A 17,343-nucleotide genomic window follows, 5' to 3' on the forward strand; every position below is an offset into this window, starting at 1 on the left:
AAATAAAAATATAGGAAAATCCAAAATCAGCCTTTATTTATATTAGTATATGAGGCTGCAAGTACAATAAAGACTATAAGGCTGCAAGAACTATAGAGACAAGTCACAAAAGACTAATCCTCATCATAACAATCCTCATCAAAAATAGAAGCAGCACAATGCTCAACAGTGGATGGTAGTGCTGAAGAAGATGATGCACCAATTCCACTATCAGATTCGGCCTCAATATTCAGGGCAACAAGAGAGAGATCCAAATCAGGATTTTCTGCATCCACATCCCATTCTTTAGAAGGACCACTGTTGTATTCTGGACCCCTACGAGATGCAAGGCGAAGGTTGGAGTGCACATAAACAAGATCCTCTGCTTTCTGTGAGCCCAACCTATTGCGCTTCATAGAATGAATAAAACCATAAGTGCTCCAATTCCTTTCTGCTGATGAAGAGCTTGCCACTTGTGAAAGAATACGAATGGCAAGGTTTTGCAAATGTACACCATTTGCTCCATGACAAATCCACCACCTAACTGGATTCATGGTGCTTCTCTCCTCCAAAGCTGATATATCTGCATAATCATCTATTCCTGCAGCAAAACTGGCAAATTCCTCCTTTACCTCCCTATGTAGATGAGAAGGAAACATTCTCATAAGGGCTTTTTTCACCCCAGTAGCCACCTCTCTATCCTTATGGGGTGCCTTCCTCTTCCCATTGCTTTTAGCAATAAGCTCCTCATCATAAAATTTGGGGTTCAAAGTATGTGCTAAAGTGTGCAATGGTGTATTGAAATTGTTCCACCTATCAACAATGATTTTCTTGATCAAACCAGCAAAATGATCATCAACAAACAAAAGTTGTGGAGACTCCTGCGAAATGATTTCCATAGTTTTCTCAACCATGGAATCCATGCCATCATATACCTCTCCCAAGAAAGGTTGGTCAGTGTCAGCACTCCGGAGAAGCTCAAATGCAGGGGTTGTGAACTTTAGCAAGAAATCTACCTTGCTCCACCAATCCTCATCAAGGCACAATCTACGCACCATAGATCCCCGCTCTGAATCTGCTTGTCTTCACTCAATCCAAAGTTGACTCACCACCATAGAAACTAATGCATGCTTAACCTCAACAAGGCGGCGCAACATCACGAAGTTTGAGGCATATCTTGTCTCAGCAACTTTTAACAACTCCAATTTGGAGTACTCTCGAAATATGGCCTGAGACTGGTGGTGGTTGGTGATGAATTTGATAATCTCCCTTGCTTCCCCTGTGAGTTCCTTTATCCAGGAAACTTTGTTGTCGATCTCCTCTAAGATCAGATTTAGATTATGGACAATGCATGGTGTCCAAAAGATGTGGTCATACCTCCCCTCAATAATTAAACCTGCAGCTTTGCAAACCGGTGCATTATCCGTGATAACTTGCACCACCTTGTTAGGCCCTATTTGTTCAATAGCTTTTATAATAACATCAGCAATGTATTGTGCATCTTTCACCTCTCCTGAGCAGTCTTCTGCCTTGATAAACATTGCTCCTTTGGGGGAAGTGGCAATGATATTTATCAATGGTCTGCGCCTCATATCTGTCCAACCATCTGAGACTATGGTAACCCCAGAGCTACTCCAGGAAGAACGAATTGGAGCTAAAATGTCCTCCACAAGGTCCTTCTCATTTTTGAGAAGCTGGGTTCTGACTTTCTCATAGTTGGGCCCTTTGTACCCTTGAGGAGCTTTGTTAACTGCCCTTATCATATCTTGCCAGTAAGGAGAGCGAACAACATTGAATGGGATACCATATGCATAAATGCACCTAGCCACTCTGGAATCAGTTTCTTCTCTTGCTTGCACATTCACCAATCTAGCAATTCTGCTATCCTGAACTGAAGGGGATGCCCCTGGGCCTCTGGTATTTTTGGGTGCTGGTTGTTCATGTTGTTGAGTGTGACCAGCTCTCCTCTTTCTTGCTTCAACTACAATCCTTGGCTCAATGTTAGATGGAGCTTGAGTAAGCTCATCATGCCTTCTCTTAGTACCATCCGCCTCATCTTGCTCTCTTTGATATGCCCTCCTTGCCAACGGATCTGATGTTTTTGTGCAACCTGAAATCCCCTGTCCTCCTCCATGCAATAGATGCGCCTTCACTCTTGGGTAGGAGCCCTTGTACGTATTATTGCAAAGATTGCATCGCCATTCCCATGAGCCACCACCTCCACATCTTTGAAGCTTCGTCACATGCCTCCAAAGAGGATAATATTCAGCCCTTGGGTTGGCCCTAGGGATTGAACTTGCAGCTGCACTTTGGCTGGAAGCCATTGCTGCAAAAATAAATTAAAAAAAACAAATCTGTAAATAATAAAAACGTTTTTCATATTTTTGGCTGTATAAACCCTAGAAAAATTAAAGATATAGTAAGAAAAAAACTAAGAAATGAATGTGGCTTACCCAAATTAATTTTCTGTGGCTGAATCTACCCTAAAATGCCAGAAAAGAGGAGAAATATGGCTGTAGCTGAGCCAAATCTGCTGCAAAAATAAATTTAAAAAACAAATCTATCAATAAAAAACGTTTTTCATATTTTTGGCTGTCTAAACCCTTGAAAAATTGAAGAAATAGTAAGAAAAAACTAAAAAAATGAATGTGGCTTACCCAAATTAATTATCTGTGGCTGATACTACCCCGAAATGCCAGAAAAGAGAAGAGAAATATGGTTGTAGCTGAGCCAAATCTGCTGCTACCGAAATCTCCTGCTGAAATCTCTTTCTCTTGCTGCTGAAATCTCTTTCTCCTGCTGCTGAAATCTACTTTGCTCACTGCTCAAAACACCCTAGCTGAAACAACTGCCAGTCTCCAAGAGAAACGACTTGCTGAATAGTGTGATGAGAGAATGAGACAAACTGCTCTTTTATAACTTTAGAATAGGTTTCTAGAACATCCCGGAAACCTAAAAAAAATTTAAAAACAAATTAAAAAAAATAAATTTAAAAAACACATAAATTTGGGGAAACGTGGCTCGTACGGCCTGGAAACGCGTTTCCGGCCGTACTGCCACGTTTCTGTTTCGAGAAACGTGGCAGTACGGCCGGAAACGCGTTTCCAGGCCGTACGGTACGCGTTTCCGGGTTTTGTTTCATTTCCCGGGAGGAAACGACCCCTAGGGCCACGTTTCCTGCAACTTAGATTAATACCCATTAATATTTTAATATTCCTAAGTTTGGACTTAGGAACCCCATTAAAAACTTTAATTATTTTAATAAAATCACTTTTGGGTGGTATTTCCCAAAACGTTTTCTGGGTTCTTTGGAATACCTGTGCCCAAACCTTTCTGCAAAATTTGAGGCTTAGAGCACATCCGATGCTACCCCAAATCAACATCTCCAAAATGTAAAATTCGTGGGTCTTAGTTAAATTAATTTTTGGAGGTCTCTGACCAAGGGTATATTGAAAATTTCAAGAGATTTTGGACCCTTGGGCCTTGTTAGTTAAGTCAAAATCATTTTTTTGAGGAAATCAACTCAAAATAATTAATTTTGAGTTGATTAAAATTCAATTAAATGAAAAATTCGAATCTCCTCAGAAAATAAATTAATTTCGACAAAAGAGATTAAAAGATAATTAAATCTTTTTTAATGGTCAAGATTACTTTGACGGGGATCAAGCCAACTAGCCGTTGGAGAATTCATCTATAAATTAGAGTCAGTTGTCATTCAAATGATCTGATCATTAAATCGTGTACTAGTTTTTGAAGCTCTTGTAAACTTTTCTCGAATAATACAACGCAAAGTCTTTGGGGTCTTACCTGATAGCAGTGTTCCTCTCTAGTATCTTATGGTAACGTGTGTTTAAGTTTTTGCTGTTCTTATTCATAAGCTACCGGTTAATAACTCTTGTAGATCAATTTATTGCATAAGTATCTTGCTTAAATTGTTGGGTTTTAAGATAGCATTAAGATTTTTATTTGATTGGTAGGTATCTCCAATCTTTGAAGATTTAATCGTTATTTTATACCTCTATTAATTTGACGACTTATATTTTAAGTGTGCAAAACTCATCTTTATTCAGAGATTTTGGGCATTTGGGAAAGTCCTCGGTTGGACCAACCGACTCCCGAAACTTAAGATCTGAAGAGCCTTCCAGATTAAAGCTTTGAGATTATCTAACAAAATATATTTTGCAGGGATTTTTTGGGCTAGTACCTAAAATTTAAAAAAATATTTATTTTTAAATTAGTGTTAAATAGTTAGATCTGGCTAGCAAGAGCCTGAAATCTTCAGATCTGAGAGCGTAGTCGAACTCGTACTCCTCAGATCTGATAGATCTGTAATTTTCAGTGTTGATAATATCGCCGAAATATCGGCGATATTCGGAAATATCGCGATATTTTCGGCGAGCCGAAATATCGCCGCCAAAATATCGCGATATTTTCCTGTTTTAAAAATCTCGCGCGATTTCCGATATTTCGGCGATATTTCCTAAAATATCGCGCGACGAGTGAAAATATCGCCGGCGAGGTTAAAAAGTTAAAAACAGTCCGCGCGCGCTGTATAAAATGATTTTTGGGTTTTTTCACGTCATTGTTTTTCTGAGAGCTGGAGCCGCCGGAACGTGGTCGCTGCGAAGGAGGGTTTGGTCGCTGCAAGTGCCAAGAACAGGTATGAATGCCATTAAAATTTTAAATAAACTGCAGCATGACTGCGTAGCAGTGAAGCGGCAAGCCTCTATTGCTCATGAACTAAGGGAGGTCTGCGACTCTGCACAATTCGTTTTTTTCTAATTCTTTTAAACCCTCTATAGCAAATCCAATTCAAATTCTATCCAACTCTGATTTTATGCCAAATTTGTTTGAGGAAGACTTGTTGAAGATTCCCTTTCAAGTTCCCCGAATCTGAAGCGATTTTATTTGATTCATGTTGAAATTCGGTGAATTTCGAATTTCGACCATGAAGTTCATCAAATCCACTAACACTGCCCCTCAGACCTGGCCTGGCACCTAAGCCGAAGTAAGTCTGTGTTAACAATTTTAAACAATATTAACAATTCAACAAGATATTAGATCTTAGGATTATGATGTGTGAGTGAGCTTATTAAGTGAAGATTTGAAACTTTAGAGATTATGGAAGTTTGGAACTTAAGAAAACACAATGTTAGATCTCCTTAAGCAATATTACCAACTTGCCAATAAGCTCTCCAATGATAGAGCATTAACAAACATCAGGAGCCTTTATGCAATTTTATGTTCCAATGACATTAGATGAGCAAGAGAAAAACCAGTGTTGAAAATATCGGTATTGGCAAAATATCGGCAAGGGTCCGGAAAATATCTTATCGGCAATATCGGCAAAATATCGGCAAATATCGGCAAGCATAAAAAATAATTTTTTCAAATTTTTAAATATAGCCGATATTTTGCCGATATTTTCAAAATATCGCGATATTTTGCCGATATTTTCCGATATTTGCCGATATTTTGAAAATATCGCGATATTTTCAAAACAGAAAATATCGCGATATTTTCTCGGCGATATATCGTTTTGCCGAAAATATCGCGATATTTACGAATATCGCCGATATATCGCCGATATTATCAACAGTGAAAAACTACTAGGACAGCGGTAGCTAATCTTATACGAAAGATGCCAAAAGAGTCACAATTTATCCCCTTCTCTTGATTTAAATGAGAGCATTTCTTATGAAATACAAACAGTGAGAAAATGCCTATACATGCAAGATATGAATGCTTATGCCACTGTTATATATCAGACCTTAAGATGCACTTCAAAAGTTAACAGTGCAGGTCCCCAGCTTCAAGAGATGTTTCTCAAAGCAACTTCCAAAAAGACATCATAATGTGTGGATGCTGTAACTCCAATTTAAAACACAATGAAAAGAAAGGGGGAGGTAACATGGCAAGAATATGGGAATGCTCGAGAATAATCCAAAAACACACATGCTAAAATATTGAATCCAGAGAAAACTGAATGAAGCATTCACAATGAAACAGCTTGACAGATTCTTGTTTTTTAAGACATCGATAGCAATAACACGATAGTCGACACCTGAAGCTGGAATAGACCACTGACTCATCCTATTAGAAATTTATATTCATCAAGTTAAGAACAATGTACCTTTTGCACTCAATCCCAAATTGTTTGATAGGTTGACCGTTGAACATTTAGATTTTCTACCCAAAGTCTAGATTTGGTGGCAGCAAGATGCCCTGTGCTATGGATGTTCATTTGATTTTATCTCGCCCAATTATTGGATAAAAGAATAATCTGCCTATTTGCTAGATGTTCTTCTCACTAATATTCTGTAAGGTGAACTGAAGCTTGGATGCCCACAACGTAAGTCTTATGGTTGGTATCGCCTTTGATATATCATTTCTATTTGACATCATATATATCAGTGTTTTCTTCATATTTATGTGCCAATGTGTTTATTTCATGTTGTTATTGCTTTATATGTTTAAAAATCTGAAAAAAACGAATATATTATGCATTTTTTATGCTTGCCGATATTTGCCGATATTTTCGCCGATATTGCCGATAAGATATTTTTTGGACCCTCGCCGATATTTTCCCGATACCGATATTATCAACACTGGTAATTTTAATTGTATAAATTTTTAGAATTTTTAGATTTGATCTTCTAACTTGGGGTTTTAATTTCAGATTTTTATATATTTGTATGGGGTTTCTGGGTTTTTGTCTGTTGTTTGTGCAGGTATAGATCTGAAGGTTTTTCAAGGAGAATTTTCAAGATTTGAGATAGATCCAGGCCAGGCAAGATCTTGTCTCAGAAATAATTTGTTTGCAGGAAAGAATTCTAGATCTGGGTTTCTTCATAATTATTTTCTTTTCGAAATCAATAAACTTTTGGGCAAGGATTTTTGATTCTTTTTTTTTTTTTGTTAAATCCAAGGGACTAACACCTTGTTGAGTCCTCCATCCTTTGCTCGAAACCGCTCCTCTTTGCTACGTTTTTTCTCCCCTCTCTGCAAAATTTCAACTTCCTCTCTCTACTAAATCGCAACCCTCTGCCTCCTTCGTTTCCTTTCTTCTCCCCTTGCTGATCCATTGCTCCCTACACGCCCCTCCTTCCACGCTTGCCCTCATCCCTTATTTCCTTGTGTTCTCTTTTCTCCTGCATGAGCCTAGCTCTTTAGCTCAGTCGACATTCCTCACTTCGCTGCCTTAAATCCTTGTCGTGGCTGCTATTCCCATTCGCTGCCTTTCCCTGCCTGCGTGAGGCTCTTTGCTCGCGACCCTTCTCCTTCCTCATCACCGTAACTTTTCCTTATTGCGGTCCTCAGCTCTCCCTTTCTCTGTGTCGGTTTCCTCTCCATCTGTGTACCTTGCCTTCTCTGCGTCGACTTCCTCTGCAACCTACATACAACTTACCCTCAACTGCCTCTTTCGACTTGTTTCATTTCGATTTTAGGGTTAGCTTTAGGCAACATGAAACAATAAAAAACCAATTTTCCCTTAAAGGCATAAATTCGTTTTTTATTTCGATTTTCTTTTGGGTTTGGTTTTTTAGAAGAAAAGAATTAAACTTTTGATTTAAATTTTTTGAAGTGGCCTTTGGCCCATAATTTTTTTTTAAAACCTAAATTTTTTCTTTTCCATATTAAATTTATTTTGCCTCTTTCAAAAAATTTAATTCACAAACATTATTACATTTAACTTTGAAGGATTTTTTAAGAGTGATATAAATTTAACTTAAAAATCTAAGTCCTTTTGAGTTTATGTGATAAGGGTTCTGGAGCCCACAAACTTAAAAAAAAAATTGTGGTATTTTTTTAAAAATTTTCTATAGTCAAGGCAGTTTAAATTTTTAAAATCTCTAAGTTTGACTATAGGCAAAAAATAAGTATTTTCTAGATTGGAGTTAAGAAAATCATTTTTTTAATTCCAGATTTGCTTGAAGTGTTTATTTGAGTATTTTGAGCATCTATATAATTGGCATTATCTTGAGGGTGATATTGAAGAACTGTGAAGAAATTTTTGTTTGTTTTGAGCTATAATTGCATTGGAAAGAATTTAGATAAATTGAAGTGATAAGCTTGTGATTTAATTGGGCATTATATTGTGACATTTTAAGCATATTGCTGGGAAGTTTATCTTTCACTCATTGTCTAGTGAAGTGAATATTTATTTTGGTGATTAAAGGCTTTGACATATAGCTCAAAAATAAATCCTGACATAAGCGCTTTCAATCCTTGATCTAGCTTCATCTCGCTCCATCTTCTAATCATCTTGTGCATTTGCATATTACGTTAGCTTTGCATAATTAAAATTTACTTCCAAGCATAAGCTTGGTCGATAGAAAGACAGGTACCCATTCATCTTTGCTTGAGAACCTTGGTTTTAATAGTACTTAAAATGGTGACCTTGCAGTCGTCAGAGACACAACTCTCTGCAGCGCTGGAGGCACCGGATACGTTAGATTTTCAGGAGAGGTATCGTTAATCACACCTTAGTGTGCTTCACCTTATCTTCTCTCCGCCACTACGAAGTCATGCTCGATATAGAAAGGATCGAAGGGTTAAATCTTAGATAAACGTTTAACTAAAATTAACCAAGATTCCTGCATTTCACATTAGTTTTAGGATCTGCATTTCATATAAGATAGTTATTCATCCAAGCAACAGTTATTGATCAATTACTTGGTTTTGAATTTCCTAGCAAGATAGTTGACTCCATAAGGCACTGGTCTCAATCGTCTAAATCTAATCGAATCCTATAAGTCTTGCTAAATCTAAAACAAGTACTTGGTTGCTAAGTTGTGTCTCCCGAACTTGTTGGTTCCCAATTAGTTCTCTTTCATTCCATTTCTATAGGGTCTACCCCCCTTAGTCTGCTATTGGGAGACAACTGAAATGGAAAGATTAGGGATTAGGGTGACAACCTCCAATCTGAGCTGTTGTCGCGGTACCTATACATTCTGTGCTACAAGAGGCCTAATTAAGTCCCAAATAATAAAATAATGTGCAATAATGACATGACTTGGTGACAAGCCCACCAAGATAGCTCCATAATGCAAAGATAAGCCTCTCAAGAGGGAAAAATAGTAATTACAATGAGTCGTTGGGCCATTAAAGAGGCCTAGTGGAGTCCAAGTGTGTTAAGGTGAGAGAATGTGCTCCAAACATAGTGATCAAGGGGGTGGCCCCTTGATATCCAAGCAAATCAAATGTGGTGTCCCCAAGTGGGTGTGGGGGCACAATGACATCCTCATGGGTTTCCAAGTGGATTGATAATGCCTATACACCATTTGTAAGGGCTAGAATGATGACATAAACCCTCTCTTTGTCTCCCATGGTGAGACACATCCTTATTTGGGCCCTGGAACATTTGCCAAGTGTGTGGTGCAAATTTGTAGCCGACAGGCATGGTAGTCCAGGTGCATCATCCTCATCCAAAAAGGTGGAACACGAGAAATCAATGAATGGCGCTAAGGGATCCATAAAGTGGCAATCTACTCTCCGCTATGGTGGAGGCCCATGGCTCTCAACGCTCACCCTACAAGTGCCAATATGACCCTCTAGAGGGCTTGGACCTCGTATAGGGAGACAAAACCCGAAATGGAGACCCACCTGCAATCCTGTATAAGATCCAATGTGTCCCCTCGCCTTCCAATACAACAAATCATTAGAGTAATTGAGTAAAAAAGCTTACAAATCATGGAACCAAGTGGATTCTTCATAGTGGCATGCCCTTCCATAGTGGGCTTTAACATGTATAGGTGTCTCTTAGCTTAAGAAGAATGTTAACCAAGGACCCTATTAGGTGGTTTCAACCTCTAAAGGCGGTGACTTTTCCATGGTACATCCATCAAGTGGTAGATGGCATGTGATATAATGATGGAATGGAGTGGAGCATCAAGTTAAGGCTCCAAGACACATGCCACAAGTGTAGCTATAATAGGGGGGAAGCCCACACTTGGTTATATGAATGTAGGAGGGAGCAATCGTGGTACATGAGTTACCTCGACTTTTGTTTTTCCACCCTACTTCATATGCCTTTTGCCTTTGATTTATTTTTCTTTCTAACTGCTTGGGGCTCTAGGGGATGAGACCATGATACGTAGGATATAACATTGAGTGCCCCCCTTAAGGTGGGGCAGTTCATTGCTCACCAGTGGTTGAGACAATCATGGGTTCCTTAATGATATAGGGGGCCAATATGAGGGGCCCTAGGAACCAGGGTGATGGCCATAATGATAGGTTTAGAGCTCATGTTTGGCTTTTTCCCACGTGCTAAATTTGTGTCCCGATCATCTTTTGCATTTTATGGCACATTTCCTGTTGATGGTGGCCAAATTATGCTTTTTACTTTCCTTTTAGTTGCATCAACCTTCAGGGCATTGTTCCAGGCCCAACCTAAGGTGTGGACAAGGGGAGGGGGAAGCTAACTCCTGATGGACCCAGTGGAAAAATGTGGACCCGTATGGGAAAAGTGATGAATGGAGTTATAATAAGTGGAGGGGAGGTGATGTATCTGCTGTCGGGAAGTGGGAACATGCAACCAAAATCCGGTTTTCCCATGTAGTGTCATCCCTAAAGCTAGTAGCTAGTAAGGGAGATCCCACGAGACTAGGATACAAGGTTAACCATCAAATTGGGTAAAGGAGACAAGAGTATAGACCCAACCCACTCTTTCTGCTGAATCCCCCCACTAATCCATGCCCAAAAGTGTCCATGATAAGTAAACAAAAATACCCAACTACACAATGAAAAGCCATGCATTCGGAGTTGGAAGGCTCACCTTCAAACATACGATCATAACAGATGGGCAATGGACCACATGGCTAGCTCAGGTGGTGCAGAAAATGGCACATCGAGTTGTCTAGTCGCTGTAAGGGGCTACTAGTTACCGATTGAGGACCAGCTAGGAGAAAATTTTCTCCTATGGATATCACCCACAAGGTGGTGGGTAATAGGCCCCATTAGGGCTAATTATCCCTCTCATGACGTCTATTAATAAGAGATTGCTAACATTCATTTAGACACAGAACATCTCAAGTAATTTGGTTTCCAATTTCCATCTAATTCGAGCTTCTATTTCAGAGCATATCCACTCGTATGAAGAATATTTCGAGGGCTCCTTTGATTGCGGTTTGACCACCTTATAGGGCTCGTTGATACGACTTGGATCATCTACATTTCTGTTTTGATTCTTCTCTTGTGACCGAAAAATTGTAAAGAGGTTCACTCTCCTTTCGTGACATATTTCTGAAGACGATCAAGGGGCTTTTTGGGTATATATTATGGGCAGTTCGTTGGTGATTACAGTGGTAACTTCGACCTCCCATAACAGTGACTTCAGGCAACTTTCGTACAAGGCATCACTTGATGAGATTAGCTACTAGGCTGGGGATTGATTGTGGTCAGATTTCACATAGGAGGAGATGAGACTTGCTCTATGTGAAAATTTGGAAACCCAAATTTCTACTGCAGCAATTGATTAAGTTTCTTCTATTTGTTAAATTATTGAACAAATTATTTTCTGCATCCTATAGCAAATACCGAAACTAATACACTGCAGCCTTCACTAATTAAATTAAATGTGGAAACAAGAGACTGAGCAAGAAAGAAATACACAACACATGACACCATTATTTTTGGACAAATGTACCCGGAAAAACCCAATGTGGGAAAACTGGTGCAGTAGCTGAGGGTTTGTATTATTAAGCAGTAGTTTTCTGAATACAATCTTTGGATGCCTTGCTGGCTATCCAATATAGAGAATTTGATTGGTAGAAGATTAGTGAGAAATACCTCACACTATCAGTGGCAATTCGACATTGATCCAGGCCTTGGATCGCTGGCCCCACGGTAGCTTTGCGCAGCTACTGTGTCAGCTTACGTAGTTTTGCGTCAACTTCTCTGGGGATCTGTGTCACCTCTTCCCGAATCTCTTACTGTTTAGAGCTTCGTTCCTCCGTCTCTCCGGTCTCACACCTCAGCTTCTGACTCAGGAACTCGATTTCCCAACTGATTTTTAGACTCCCTCTGAAGCTCTGCGCTGCCTCTCCGTGAGCTTACACTGCCCAGTGTAGCCTCTGCGCTGCCTCTTCCGGATCTCTCTCTGCCTCCTCTCCGATTTATTCCTGGATCAAGAAATCTCCCTCCAGAACTATCCCTGCCCCTCACCGCAAGAACTCTCCTCAATCGATTCTCTAGCAACTGTTGCGCTGCCCTCTCTGAGAAATTCAATCTTTTGATCTCTCTCCGACGTATTTTCCAAATGCCCATCGAAGTCTTTCTTATAATCCTCCAGTTGAGTAATCAACAACCTAGATTAGATTCTAATCAATAGCTCAGATCATTTGGACTCGATCTCCGTCTTCTTCTAGAAGTTTCACCCTTAGTTTGATTAATACCCTTTAATTATTTTAATTTCCTAAGTTTAGACTTAGGCACCCATTAAAAATAATTAATTATTTTAATAAAACTGTCTACGGATGGAATTTCCCAAGACGATAGCTGGATATTGTGGAATACATGTATCCAAGCCTCCTTGCAAATTTTGAGGCTAAGAGTACATCCGATGCTACCAGAAATCAACACTCCCTCTTAGCGAGGAATGTGCTCTAGTAATGCAATCTACTGAAGCATCACCCTTCTTTGTAACATCTCCCTCTGCGCTGCTGATGTCTGACATCATTGCCCACCAACTATTGTGCAAATGTTGCATATGTACTGTTGCTGACCTTGCCACTGCCAACACTGCATCTGTATTGCAACCCTCATAAGTTCTGCATCTGTGCTATTGCTGGCATTGCCATTGCCAACACTGCATCTGCACTGCAACCTTCTCCAACTGCTGCTGTTACTGCATCAAAAATGGAAAATCATCCAAAATTACTGAACAGGTGTTTAGCATGATGCATCTGTTGCTAGAGTTCTGATTGCTGCTAGTCTTTGCGCTGACCCTTTGAAGCCTTTGTGTTGTTGTTGACTCTACACTGTGCCAACTGCACTGCTGCCAACTCTGCTCTGCGCTGCTTAGTCTCTGGCGCTCCTAGCCACTGCAACTGTCACTCTGACACTCCTCTGCATCAACTGATCCTGGTCCATCCTGCTACTTTTGATATGGGCTCTCGTAGCAAGGTATTGATCCAAGAGGTGGACTCCTCAAGGATCCTGCCCATCTGCAGTTCTTTCGAACTACAGTACTAGATCACCCCACCTCTCCCCTGGAGGTATCTGGGCAACCATGGCAAACTCCTCCTCGATCTTTGCGGATGCAGCCTTTGGATCATGCTTCTCGTCTTTGTCCTTCTTCTTGAGAGGACACTGTGTAGCGTAGTGACCAAGTTCACCACACCGGAAGCACTTGATCTTCGAGACGTCTTTCTTCTTCTTCCACTGCTCCTACTGCCCCTTTGATGTAAGGGCTGCATTCTCTTCCTCCTCCTTGGGCTTTCTCTGTGTTGATGCTTGTTGTGTTGCTCCCTCTGACACTGGCAAACTTCGATCTGGAAATATTTCTCTTTGTCGACTCACTCAAAGAGAGATTTTCCCACGAAAATTTGGCCTTCCTGGCTTGGACTGCGCAATCCCTCTGGGGATTCGATTTGCTGCCTACACAACACTTCGTGTTAGGCCCCTATAATACTAGTGATTCCCCCTTTACTATTGTCATTGTATCCCTTATTGTTATTATTGTGCCCCTATTGTCCCCATAGTGTTATTAGTATGCCCCATAGAAACCCACTATTGTTATTTTTGTGTCTTTATGTTATTACTGTTATGTCGGCTTGATTATATTGTGACCCCTTAGACTCCTATATATAGAAGGGAGGTTTAGTCATTTGTATCATCCAAGAATTGTTCATTTGTGTAATGTAAAGGAGGTTGCCCCCTCGAAGAGGTTGAATTCTAAGGCATTGATCTATCTTTTCTATCTTTTTGTGAACTGGTTTCCTAACATTTGGTATCAGAGCTTTGGATTCTAGGGTTTCGCTGCTCCAAACAGGTCATCGTGGAATTTTCGCTATAATTTTTTTTCTGCGATGTTTCAGAAGCTAAAAAAAACCCATTTGAGCTGAAATCGTTCTGAACTTCGGGTCCGAATTTCAGAGCTTGTCGCGCTAGATTTGCGGAGATATGATCTGAGGAATTTAGGGTTTTTGCAAACTCCCAAATTACATTCCAAACAGGTGACCTGGGGAAAATCGTCATAACTTTTGTTTTGAGCATCAAATTGAAATTTTGTAAGAAGTTTCAGAAAGAGGACGACCTATAGTTTTCTATGTATCAGTTTCAGGTACTAAGGTCGAAACAGTGACACGTGGCACGTCATACAAGTTCGCTCTACTGAACTAGTCTATAATCAGGTCACCGTGGGAGATTTGGCATAACTCTTCCTTGGAGAATCCAATCTTGATCAGACTTGCAGGGTTAGAAAGAGGACTCAAAGGGCTACCGTAGGACGAGATTTCAGATATTCGAGATCTACAGTTACAGAGATACAACAGATTCAATATCGAGCTCTTACAAAGTGAAAAAAAAGGTGTGTAGTTTTTTTAAAATTTTACATAAGATTGGTTTGAAAAATTAGTTTGAAGGAATTCAAAGGGAATAGTGAAGAATTATTAGCATTAATTAATGCCCCGAAGAAAGAAAATGGAAACACTTAGTAAGCAACCTGAAAGCTCTAGCATGACTCGTGAAGAAGAGGAAGAAATGGAACCTGATATATCAAAATTACAAGACCAAGTACAACAAATTTCACTCTCACTAAAGGTAAATGAAGCCAAGATGAATGGCGTGGAAGCTAATATGAATGGCATGCAAGTTAAGATGGATGGCGTGGAAGCTAAGATGAATGGCATGGACGCTAAGATGAATGGCATGGATGATAAGATGGAAGAATTGAAGATAAATTTGAATAAGTTGCTACACTAAATGGTCACTAATGGTGAAAAAGTAGTTAAGGAAACTCATGACGAGAACAAAAGAAAAGTTAATCATGATTTCATAGACGCTAATGTTGGATTGAAGACCCACTATGTTCCAAAAATCGATATGATGAAGTTTGATGGCAAGGATCCCGGAACATGGATACTACAGATAGAGCAATTTTTTGATCTCCATAATGTGCAAAACATACAAAAGGTACGTGTTGCAACTTTATATTTGGAACCAAATCAGTTTGTATGGTATCGATGGCTTTGCTCTCATAAACAAATTGTTACTTGGGCAATTTTTACGGAATAAATGATAGCACATTATGAGGATACAAAAAGCAACCACTTTTTTAACCAATTGATAAATCTCAAACAAAAGGGTTCAATGATGGAGCACATTGTGGACTTCCAAAAATTGAATGTAAGGGTAAAAGATATTCTAAAGGAGCATAGGATTGATGTGTTCATAGGGACTTTAAAGGATAATATCCAACATGAGGTTCGCCTTTGGGAACCTGATTCATTGGAGAAGGCATTTAGGTTAGCAAGAAAAATGGAAAGCAAAATTATGGCAACTAGGAAGCCTACTACTCACAATTATAAAGATGGAAGTGTTGTTGCCCCTAGCCTTCTACAACCTACAAGGTTGACACCACAACAATTGGAAGAAAAAAGAGCAAAAGAGCTTTGTTACAGTTGTGATAGCAAATACACTAAAGGTCATAAGTGTGCTGAGAAGAAATTATTTTACATAGATTGTGAAGAGGAGGAAGAAAAGGAACAAGAAATGTCAAAAGAAGATGATATACTTCAGGAACAAACCCTAGATAAAGAAGAAATGAATCTGACCATATCTTGTAATGCATTGGCTGAAATTACCACTCCTCAAACTATCAAGATAAAAGGACATATCAAGAAGAAAAAGGTAATAGTGTTGATTGATTCGGGAAGTACCCCTAATTTTATTCATTGTAAGATAGCAAAGGAGTTGAATTGCTTCCTATATCCAGCACCAGAGTGTCAAGTGATGGTTGCAAGTGGAGGAACCATAAATTGCTTGAGAAAGTGCCATAATATCAAGCTATCCATGGGAGAATATGTATTGAATAGCCCAATGCTTTCCATTCCAATGGGTGGTGCTGATGTTGTACTAGGAGTCCAATGGCTACAATCCTTGGGTACAATAACTTTTAATTTTCAAGAACTTTTCATGAAATTTTGTGCAGAAGGAAAGGAAGTTGAATTAAGGGGTATTGCAGGGAAACCGGGAAAGATAATCAACTCTAACGGTATGACAAAGCTTCTAAAAAAGGAACAACGAGGTGTAATTGCACAATTATGTTCGCTAGAGGTTCCCACATCGAAATCATCTATTTCTCCAGATCTCTAAAAAGTCTTGGATAATCATTCCAAGGTATTTGAGACTCCCAAAGGTCTCCCACCTATTTGTGATCATGATCATGCTATTCATTTGATTCCAGGTAGTGTTCCTCTAAACATCAGGCCGTATAGATATCCCTATGCCCAAAAGAGTGAAACTGAACGTATGGTTGCAGAAATGCTAGAGGCTAGTATAACTCAACCTAGTCAAAGTTCTTTCTCTGCTCCAGTAGTATTGGTGCACAAGAAGGATGGATAATGGTGCATGTGTCTGAATTATAGGGAGCTCAACAAGCTCACTATTAAAGATAAATTTCCCATTCGTGTCATCGATGAATTATTGGATGAATCTTATGGATCAATTTACTTCACCAAGTTGGATCTTCATTCAGGATATCATCAAATTAGAATGAAGACTGAAGACATTCCGAAAACAACATTTAGAACTCATGAGTGTCATTATGAATTTTTGGTCATGCCTTTTGGCTTTACCAATGCACCTTCTATATTTCAAGGTTTGATAAATTCCATTTTCAAAGCCTTAGAAAATTTGTGTTAGTATTTTTTGATGATATACTAATCTACAACAAGTCTTGGAAGGATCATGTTGAACATGTTGATAGGGTGCTCAAACTATTGGAGGAGAAACAATTATATGCAAAAAGCTCCGAATGTTTCTTTGGAGTACAAGAGGTGGAATATTTGGGTCATATTGTATCTCATGAAGGTGTTAAGGTAGACCCTAGCAAAATTAAAGCCATTAAGGAATGGAAAATCCCCACATCCATAAAGCATCTGCGAGGATTTTTCAGGTTGACAGGGTATTATTGCAAGTTTGTTAAGAGTTATGGGAGAATAGCAACACCTCTAACAACATTATTGAAGAAAGATGCATTTTCATGGACTCCAGAAGCAACAAAGGCCTTCGAACATCTTAAAGAGGCAATGTGCCAAGCACCGGTCTTAGCTACGTCGGACTTCACAAAAACCTTTATTGTGGAATGTGATGCTTCAGGAAATGGAATTGGTGCTGGTTTAATGCAAGATGAAAGACCCA

The 17,343-nt window shown here is 39.4% G+C and overlaps 2 protein-coding genes across 2 annotated transcripts in view; one reads left to right on the forward strand and one right to left on the reverse strand.

Annotated features, from left to right (window-relative positions):
• Window positions 1-17,343, forward strand: part of LOC149163645 (ABC transporter F family member 5-like) — a 300,745-nt gene that overhangs the window by 139,172 nt on the left and 144,230 nt on the right. The gene's annotated exons all lie outside the window — the stretch shown is intronic.
• Window positions 239-2,537, reverse strand: LOC149163646 (uncharacterized). The gene is made up of 2 exons (XM_089430780.1): window positions 2,433-2,537; window positions 239-2,305 (listed from the first exon to the last, which is right to left on the reverse strand). Exon 2 carries the CDS (start codon window positions 2,301-2,303, stop codon window positions 1,065-1,067), a length of 1,239 nt encoding a protein of 412 aa, XP_089286906.1. The 5' UTR covers window positions 2,304-2,305; window positions 2,433-2,537; the 3' UTR covers window positions 239-1,064.

This window comes from Pinus tabuliformis, chromosome 5_1 (genome assembly GCF_031772625.1).
Source record: "Pinus tabuliformis cultivar Carrire ecotype Pingquan chromosome 5_1, CPIR1, whole genome shotgun sequence".
In the NCBI taxonomy this organism is placed as follows: Eukaryota; Viridiplantae; Streptophyta; class Pinopsida; order Pinales; family Pinaceae; genus Pinus; species Pinus tabuliformis.